At 40.5% G+C, this 10,652-nt stretch overlaps 1 protein-coding gene across 1 annotated transcript; it reads right to left on the reverse strand.

Moving 5' to 3' along the window:
• Window positions 1-2,133: 2,133 nt before the first annotated feature.
• Window positions 2,134-9,576, reverse strand: LOC140460134 (scavenger receptor cysteine-rich type 1 protein M130-like). Its single transcript, XM_072554532.1, has 8 exons — window positions 9,474-9,576; window positions 8,934-9,251; window positions 8,771-8,812; window positions 8,470-8,586; window positions 6,999-7,106; window positions 5,401-5,514; window positions 4,167-4,298; window positions 2,134-2,370 (listed from the first exon to the last, which is right to left on the reverse strand). Exons 1-8 carry the CDS (start codon window positions 9,574-9,576, stop codon window positions 2,360-2,362), a joined length of 945 nt encoding a protein of 314 aa, XP_072410633.1. The 3' UTR covers window positions 2,134-2,359.
• Window positions 9,577-10,652: the final 1,076 nt, after the last annotated feature.

Below are 10,652 nucleotides of genomic sequence, written 5' to 3' on the forward strand. Positions count from 1 at the left end.
GTATCTGCCACCTATGCATTGGTATTGGGTCGCATTGTCTCACTTGGACAACGAGACGAGGGCAGGGTTGGCGGGTGGTGGGGGGGGGGGGGGAGAAAGAGAATGAGAGAGAAACTTCAATCCGTTGCCTTACACTTCTTACTTTATTATTTCATTCAGACTTCCCTCTCAGACAAAGTGTATCTCATTGCAGGCAGATGCAGACACACTGATACAAACACACCAAAATGCAAAGACACATATATGGAAACTCTCATCAACATGATCATCAGCGTTATATCATTTTGAACAAGACGGATGACTGAGAGAAAGTGGGGAGCGGTTTAACACTATTTGAACTGATTCAACATTTCCAATAAACAGAGACTCCACTACACGGAGACAAAGTCACAGATATCAGCTCTGGATCTGTTTTTTTATTATATCTGTCTCTACCTTTTCACTCTGGTTCTCCCACCCAACCCTCCTTTCCTGTTTAGACCTGAAAATATTACCCCACACATTTCTGCCTCTCAAATATGCCGTGCCTCAATTCATACCTGTCTGAAGTTTCCTCCTTTCTGCCAGTTCAAAATTAACACCTCCCCGCCAAAAAAAAGTGTGACTCCACAATTTGTTCCCCTTCGCAATTTTGGCGCCCTACCCTAAACATGCCCCTCCAAACAGAGCATGCTGACTTAGAACCACGTCCTTTTCAGGGTCCCACAGCTGCACGCTTTTTTTTAAGCAGTAATGAATTTTCCAGACTAACAGATTCTGAATGTCCTTGTTATGTATTTTTATGTGTATTTAGTGCTCAGGAAAACACTTGTAGATAATGACGGTCAACATGGTGAAGTTATCAACAACTCGTGTAATCAGCAGTGTAATCAGTTGACACTTGAGTAATCAGTAACTGATCGATGGATCAAGGCGATTCCACGACAAAACAAATCAGCGAACAACGAACAGTCCTGTGCAAAACCAGGCCTTCCAGCCAACAAGTCAATGCTGACATATGATACCTTACAAAATTCAATTTTACGCTTTCATGGCCTGTTTTCCCAGCCCATTCATGTATCTTTCAAGATGTCTGCCAAATCTGCCACCAATTCCTCTGGTAGCACACTCAAGTCATATGCCATCCTCTGTGCAACGCACCTGCCTCTCACTTATCGTTAAAATTTAATCCATTTTATCTTAAACCTACGTTGTATAGGAATTGACATTGCTAAACTAGGAAAACACTGCAGCTGTACAGTCGAAACGTGCCTCTGCTCCTTCTGCAAACTTCTTTCAGATCGTTCTGTTGGCCTCTGAATTTCAAGTGACAATGAAATGAATTTGCCCAATCTCTCCTTGTGGATAATACATCCCCAACCAGGCAATATCTGGTTTATCTGTAGCCTCACCAAAGCCTCCATGTCACTTCGGTGGAGTGGCAACCAGAACCGTTTGTCATCTTCCAAGTGTGGCCGAATTAAAGTTCGACAGCACGCAAGCTGACTGCATAACAATTATACGACGTATTTCCTGACTAATGCAGGGAACCTTGTCGTGTGCCTCCTTGATTACCTTACCCACCTGCGTTGCAACTTTCATGGAAAATGCCGATTGTAAGATATGATCGTTCTGCATGTTAACATTCCAAGTATATTTCCCTCCTGCAATCAGCTTTCCAACGTAATCACAAAAGCACAAGTATTCTCATATTCAGAGATACAGTTGCACAAGGACAACTAATTACAACCACTCTCACTTACTCAGTGACACTCACACACAAACACTGTGGCACTGACATCAATAAAAGGACTGAAAATCCCAAAACAAACTTGTTATCACTGCATTTTTATTGATGAATTGTATTCTACATTTTGCAACATCACTTTCAGAAATATTCCGAGTTCATTGAGGATATGTTCATGGAGAGAACATTTCAGTCAATCAACAGCAAAACACTACTTCATACAACTCTTTGACTTGACAAGTTTAAAAGCCTCCTTCATGCGGTATGAGAAAGCAAAGCAATTACACATGGAATTTCCTCAATACCTCATTGACAAACCACAGGACCATCGTCTCCTATTGTGACTTCAAACTTCCACACTGAGAAATGAATTACATAATATATTCACATATAAAAAATAACTCCGATGCACTCTGTTTATACCCACTTTTAACTCATTAAAACACACAGCATGCAATGTTTCAAGTATATTTCAAATGTATATATATTTGCAAATATATACATTTCAATGCCAAAGTAAATGCTGTTCAATTACGACCAATTGCAGCTTATATTGAGAAGAATGTTTTGCAGATTCAAAACGATAGTCGGCGACTTCTCGCAATATGAGGATGTCCCATGTTGAAATAGAATCTAAAATCTACCTGAAATGATAAAGAAAATAATTTGAGTCTACGCATTCAAGTCGCCTCTGGCTCTATTCACAGCACTGAATCAACCAATCCTTAGCTGAAGGTCTCACTCCATGGAGGATGGACAAGACTAATTCTGCCTCTGCAATGTCAGACTGATGACGGGCCATTTTTGGAAGGCACATTGACATGTTTCTCTATCTGTGTGTTCAGCCGGATGCAAACGAGAGCCTGGAAATTACTCTGGAGAGTAGCAGAAATGTGTGCAGCAAGTGATCACTGGGCCAATATTTATTCTACAAACAACAAGCTCACTGAAAATATTATGTAATGATTATTGCCTCTGGTTTGTACGAATATTGGCCTGTCAATATCCTAAAATATAGTAGTTATGAAATGTTCAAAAGTATATCATTGGCCATGCACCATCTTGCAGGTGAGATGTTGATTGAAAGTGCAAGATCAACAAATATCTATGGTTTCTTTCCATCTTCCGAAACAGTTTAATAGATTTCTGTGAAACAAGAAAAGTTACTTTCTTCATTAATTGAAACAAGCCTCATGCATGTATTAAATGTTTAACTGAAAAATAAATGTCAAGTTTCCATGATGATTTTCAACATTACATAATGCTCAAGATATTTCAGAATTTTGCAGAAAACCGAGGCATCCCATTCTCTCCTCTGCATCAGAAACATTGGAACTCAGAGGGAAACGCAGCAATTCTAGGTTTGATGCGTATGTTGTAAAATTTTGGATCGCACATCCAGTGCATGTCAACAGTGAAGGCACAACTGATATGCGAGTTATCAGGGGAAGTCAGATGCATTTTCTGATTGGATAACAGAGGTAACAAGGCAATGGCTGTATCATAGTTCTATCGAATCATGCAGTGCAGTGAAGCTCACTTGGCCATTTGTAATCAGAAACAAACAACGGGAATTGCTAGAAAAACTCAGCATGTCTGGACACATGTTTGAAAGACATCAAAGTTAAAGTTACAGGCCCAGTGACTCTTCTTCAAAGAAGCACAGGAGCTTGGTTGTCAGTGTGGTGACTGTTACATGTAGCAGGAGGGTTCTCACAACAGTAATTAAACAACTCTCTGTGAAAAAGGAGAGAAGGTGGAGAATAATGGAAAAGGATAACGGGGAATACCAGGAACATTGGAGCAGTTTTTCTTTTCCAAAAGGCCATTCGAAAACACTAAAATGGTTAAGCAGCTGATCTGATAGTCTGGGTTTCAAAGGCAGCCGTGAGTTCTTGGCATTTGTCATGTTCTGCTTCAGGAGATGTATTAGTCTTCGGGAATGGGTGTGAGTGCAATTCCTGAAAGCATACCACATCAAACGCGCGTCTCTTTGCACATTACAAGTAAAGGTCCTAAGCTCTGTATTCCCTGTGAGCGACAAGAACTAAACCATTCAAAATGTTCAGCACGGAAAACCCCATCTTTCGTATTCTCCATACAGCCGGTTGATGATGCATTGAAACAGCAATTTTGTAGATTGTAATTACAAAATTGGGTGAAGATCAGCGATTCGAAGAACTGACACGACGCAGTGTATGAAGAATAGCATCGAATTCATTTTTTTAAAGACGGTTCTTATGCTATTCAAAAAAAAATCGTTCTCCAACAATACATTTCTTTCTTCGTGACTAGCTGTGGAAATAGGGCACAGGTAGCTTTGGGCGTTGTTCCTGGATTTTCAAGTAAATATAATATTATCATGGAATTAAAAAGAGTTATGGCAGTGTGAATGCATAGAAAGGTGGTTAGAGATGTGAGTATCTGTTATTCAACTCACCGAGGGAACAAAGACCACTGTCATCATCTGTAAGTGTGAGGGGTTCATCAGGATCACTGTCCAATTGTAACTTTCCATCATGGGATTCTGCATCTTCAGTCTCAACATCGTCATAATCACCACGAATTCGACCTAGTGGGAAAGATGAGCATCACTAATACAAATTGAAATACACAACAACGATAACTGGAAAACGAGATTACTGCCTCAGATAAGGCAAGTGCTGGAAACTGAGACCAGAAGAGTTAGGTCGGTCATCGTAATTCTGAAGTTACGGAATGAGAAGAGTTGGTGCAATTTGGAATTGTTTTGCCTGGAAATGAGAAGGTGAAAGGTTATCTGGTCGAATTATTCAAGACAATAACCCGGATAAGACAGGGTTTGCAAATAAAACTACTTCAACTGATTAGACTATTTTAGCTCGAGGTATTATGCACAGAATTAATGCCAGACCGTTCAGGGAAGATGGCAAGAAAGGATAAAGCTGTACAAGGGCTCGGAAATATATTTCACAAACATTTGCTGATGTCTGATCAACTCTTAATTTTAAATGTGGCCGAGATTACTATTGGTCAAAGGTATTTATGGACATGTTTCAAAGGCAGGGAGCTGGTTTTAGGCCACACCATAGTTTGGAATTATCTCATTGAATGCAGGAAGAGTTACGAAGGGCTGAGAGACCTACCGCTGTATCTATCTTGCAATTGACTGACTTGGAGCTGAGCATGCAGAGTTGCTGCCATGGCTGCGATGAGTCATGAAATGATAACGACTGTCGTTGGGGAAGACAGGAACGAACATTTCACTATGGTAGAGAGATCAAAGATCAGGGATCATACATTTCAGAGAAGTGATGGGAGAAGTAAACAGGAAATCTTCCACTCTCTGCCAGGAAGGTTGATAGAGGCAAAACACACTCATAACACGATTCAGTGGTACACTTGCAATGTCAAGACATACAAGGCTGTGGGCCAAGGTGTGCTGGCAAATACGATTAGAATGATAACCTGGTTGTTTTTGGCCGGCACGAGCCGCAGCAACAATGTCCATGACCATGTGTTATCAAAACAGCGGTTTTCACTTTAACTAACACTCCTCATGAAACAGCCAGTGCTCACACTATCCTGTGAACGCAGTCGCCACATTACCTTGTGAGGGTTGCCATCGTGAAATTTTGGGCAGCATAGACAGTGTAGGACAAAAATGAATTGACTGAAAGTGAAGCCAAACACACCTGGAATGCTGTTGGATTTCACCTCAAGATTTTCAGATCCGGGATTATTGTCAGTCAAGTTGTGGCTGGTGTAGTATTCAATGCGATTGAGTGAGTCAATAGAAGCATAAGTTACTAAAAATAAAAATGGAGAGTTATTTTCATGCTCGAATTCCAAGAGAAGCCAAGACCAAACAGATTTAGAATGAGCTGAAAATGTGTTGCTGGGAAAGCGCAGCAGGTCAGACAGCATCCAAGGAGCAGGAGAATCGACTTTTCGGGCATGAGTCCTGAGGAAGGGCTGATGCCTGAAACGTCGATTCTCCTGCTCCTTGGTTGCTGCCTGACCTGCTGCGCTTTTCCAGCAACACATTTTCAGCTCTGATCTCCAGCATCTGCAATCCTCACTTTCTCCTCGAAGATTTAGAATGAGGCAAGTATTCTTCAGCCAGAGGCTTGCGAATCTATGGAACACAGATGGCTATGGAGGCCAATCAGTGTGTATCTTAAAACAGAAATACAAAGGATATTGATTAATAAAACATCGAAGGAGAAGGCAAAGCAAAGTGGTTGAGAAGCACATCAGCCCTTATTGAATGACAGAATAGACTCGATGGGCCAAATGATCTAATCCTGCTCCTGTATGCCGTAGACTTATGGACTGTAGTTGAAGGTTTTATTTTATTAATTGTAGGGTGACAAGAGAAAGTATTGTTCTTTAATCGTGCCCGGAGAAATATCTAGAATAATGTCAAGTGAACCCACTGCGGGAAAGAATATGATATAAGAACTAAGAGCAGGAGTACTCCATCTGGCCGTTCCAGCCAGCTCTGCAGTTCAATAAGATCATAACTGATCTTTTCATGGCTTCAGTTCGACTTGCTCATGATTTTAATGTTCACAACATCATTCACCCCAGCTCTAAAATCATCTGATGAGGCAGGGAATTCCATAAATTCTCAATCCTGTGGGTGAAAATGTTCCTCCTGAATTTTGTCCTAAATCTGCTATCTGTACTTTTCAGGCCACTTCCGTTCAAAAGCAGTCATTTCTAATTTTATTCCAACAAAAAATGGATAATTTCACATTTATCATCTACCAGGCATTTTCTTTCCATTAATTTACACTGTGTCTGAACACCTGCAACGTTTCAGAGTCATATGCAGACTTTCAGCACCACTCATCTTCTGTGACTCATCATATTTGTTTATACATTGATCCCTCAATTTTGCTTCCACTCTTTGGTGCTGTGTAATCCATACTTATTGCAAAAGTTATATTATTTTAAAGTCAATGACGAATTGATTAGTTGGCCAGCCATCTGACGGGGTTTGGGTGGAACCAGGGTAGAAGTGAAATTGATAGATCTGTTTACATTTTCAACTACATTCCAGAAATAATCTATCAGGAATGTAGGGCAGTGAGAATTATTATATTGAAATTCTTACATCTCACTAAATGCGGACAGAGAACAGTTAATGAGGTAGCTTCCCACACAAGACGACCGTGTTTTAACTGTTAATCAGGTTCATTCAGTCATTAATCATGGAAGACTGCAAATTGAATGGAAGCTATACTTATCCAGTCACGATTCACTGTACAATAGGAAATATATATACCTGGTCCATGTTTGTGATCCGTCCTCTTGCCAGGGGGAATATTCTCAATTTCTTCATAAATTCCTTGGTACAAACCAAGACTTGAGCCTCTGTCTCCACGGTAAAGTTCTGTTGAATAAATGATATACTGGTCAGCATTTGTAGTTGACCACTCGCAGAAAAAAGATGTTTATATCTGAAGAACCAGGAGAGAGAAGAACGAGTTCACGCAATGCTGGTGACTAGAATCTTCACACAACATGAACTGTTCGCTGAAGGGAGATCATCTTTGAAAAGCAAATGAACAGGCCATGATTAATTTCCATGGAATGTCAGTTACCGAACCCGAGTATGTCAAACAGAAAGAGTGAGATGTTCTTGTTGGTAAAAATATGGATATTTTGTTCTAATTTTGCTGATTCAAATATTTATTCAAGAAAATTCTCAGCTCGCAATGGTGCATGTGAGTCAATATGTTGAGTGCAGAAAAATGAAACTCTTTAATGCAATGAACAAATGAAAATGCCAATAACCTACTTTTTTTAAAACTTGATAACATTGAGGAGATTACACATTAATGCACAAGATGCCGTGGCGCTGACAAAAAAGGTTGATAACTATGTTGTTAGAATTGGACTACTTTCATTAAACAACTGCATTGTTATGACAATTAGTTAAAAACCAAAACGTGAGACGAATGAAATAAGGTGGACCTTGTTGACATTGTTCGTGATAGACTATGAAGTGCATAGTTTTTATGGCTATATGTAAAGGAAAATTAAGAGAATGTGAAAGGATAGAAAATGATTGTTCTTAGTGTTGATTGTCATTGCCAACTCGTGGAACATGGTTCCCAGGCAAACGCTTTTAAATTACTGTGCAAAGTACAGAAGTATTATTTACTCAGTCAAGGGAAGCCAGTTGTTGCCTCACTGAAAGTTCCCTGAAAAGGACCCTTAATCCTTTCAATGATATTGGGTTGTGGTAGCAGCACCGAGACACTGAAGAACCATGAATAAATAGTAACTAATGAAGAAATATTTGGATGCAGTCTGCAAATAACTGAATAAAACGGAGACACATTGCTGCAATCATTGACTTGCTCTGGAATGTCATGTATATTCAATGAAAGATAAGAAAGTGCAGTCTTTATATTTCTTGCCCAATGATAATGACTGGAGTAACTCCACATTATATGTTATTTCAGTTACACTCCAAATATATTGAACGACTTGGTGAATACTTCACACAGTTAGAATATTCTTTTATTTGCTATTTACAGTTTTGATGGATTTTTTCTGAGTGTTTAATAAAACTCAGCGTTTCATTTCGGCAAAGTCCCTCGAAGAAAACAGACAGCCAAGAAATGCCGCACAATCGTGACCATCTCAGTCAAATGCTGCAAAAGTGCAATAAAAATCTACAGCCCCGAGAACATATGCAACAATGAAAGGGACACAGTGTTAGCTCAGTCGGTAGATGTGATGCTTACCTTTCATTTGCAATTTTCTCTGCATGACCACCAGTAATGCGACCAACTCACAGATTAACAAGACTCCCAAAGATGAACAGACGGCAACAGGCATAGAAATAGGTGGACTTCCCTGCCCTTAAAGGATGGAGTACAAATGGGTTTAGCACAGTTAAAGTCTGCCATGGAAAATTGTAAATAACCATCATTAAGGAAACAATGGCACTAGCTTCCAAACCGTGAAAGTACCAACAGCATCAATGTCACTTTTCAGGAAAGTAACGCGAACACAAATACTAATCTTAGTATCAGTCAGTAATACCTGCAGGTGGAGGTGAAGGGGAGGCCGTCACCAACTCGGATCCTGTGGAACAGAAAGTACGAATAATTATGAAGGGAAATTTAACATAGGAAATCAAATAGTTGCCCTGATTTTTGACATGAATGATCACGGACAGGAGCCAGTCAATCAGCATCAATCTTACCTGAACACTTTACACTGGCAATTTCCTTGTGATTACACTTGCTTTTCGCTGGAGCTGCGGAGAGACAGTCAAACAGAGAGAATTCTCTTCCCTTGCACTTCACATCATTCTGCCAGATAACATCTTTCTCCTGGGAGAGAACGGCCGCATCTCGGGCTGATACAGCAAAGCCGCATCCCAGCTCTCTGCAGACAACATTAGCATCAGTTATATCCCAGGAATCGCCACACAGCGTTCCCCAGCGTTTATCGCACATGATTTCCACTCTTCCAGAACAGTTGCTGCTTCCTCCATGCAGGTGCACACTGTCTTGCGTATCTGTGGTACAGAACCGATTATTAGTGAATTCAGTACAAAGCAGAATCTCCAAGAGTTGGCACAAAGAGAAAGAAGACGCACCTAGTTGTTGATGGCAATAAGTTGAACTGAGGGTCTGCTCCTTTGTCACATTGCTCTCTGTTGGAAGGAGAAAGATGCTCAGTCTATTCGAAATTCATGTTTGAAATGACACCCGAACATTGAGAAGGCTTGTCATGTTACCTGAACAAACTACACCAGCATCGTCCCGGTGTTGACAGTCGTGTTGACCCCACGGATCTGTGTGACATTGCCACAGTGTCGACTCGTGGGACACACACTCCATCTCATCGAGCCAAATAGTTCCCGTTCCTGCTCCGAATGATTGAGCGTCGTATTCAACATACTGGAACGGACCACAGTGCAGCTGCTTACAAATCACTTTGGCAACGTGTGAATCCAATGTGTCTGAACACACTGTTCCCCAGGTCCCATTGTAGAACACCTCCACTCTTCCCTCACAGCGATGTTTTCCATTCACCAGCCGCAGCTCCTTGTGTTCTGTTCAAACAATAACAGATATCCAGATTGTTAGATTGTTCATGTTTCCGGTGTGTGTTGTGATTGCCGTAACGAGCAGAATGCATGACAGGAACAAAGGGAATTGCTGGAGAAACTCAATAGAATCTGTGAAGAGTGAAAGCACAGACAAATCTTCAGGTCCAGTGACGCGTATTCTGAATGGCGGAAGCGTCACTGAACATGAAACGTTGACTCCTCTTTGTCTCGACAGATGCTGAAAGACATATGACTTTTTCCAGAAATTTTCCTTTTTGTTTTAGATTCGCAGCATCCGCGGATCGTTGTGATCAGTTTTCTTAATAAAGCTTAATGCAATGGAAAAAGGAGTGAGCCAAATGTGCATCGTGCATGGAGATTAGAAAGACTTCACCAACACACGTTTAGAATCTGGCGAACTGTTTGAGAACCCGAAATGGTCGAGAAGCAGAAACTGACAGAAAACAAACAGCCTGTGTTACAAAGTAAATTGTCCACTTTGCAGAAGTGAAGATCCACTGGAAATGGTTCTGATATCATGGCTGCACAATTTTATATATACATTCAATCAATTTTAAATTTGTATCACCAGGGAAGTTTCAAACTGCTCAGTTTAAAGCAAATTACGGAATATTTTTACTGTTCTGAAAAATCATGCAAAACGAAAGTGCACAGTAATAAATAGGCAGTAAAGGTGTGTACAGGAGCTATGTCTCATGCAGGGAAGTCTGGTCGGAAATATAAAGAGATAACAATCACTCCTTCATTTTCGAGTTACAAATAGTTCGATAGACACACAAACAGGTCTCATATTTCTGGTGGCTCGATACAAAAATAAAGATCATAAATTTGGGATGAATTTTT

The sequence above is a fragment of the Chiloscyllium punctatum genome, chromosome 36 (assembly GCF_047496795.1).
Source record: "Chiloscyllium punctatum isolate Juve2018m chromosome 36, sChiPun1.3, whole genome shotgun sequence".
Classification (NCBI taxonomy): domain Eukaryota; kingdom Metazoa; phylum Chordata; class Chondrichthyes; order Orectolobiformes; family Hemiscylliidae; genus Chiloscyllium; species Chiloscyllium punctatum.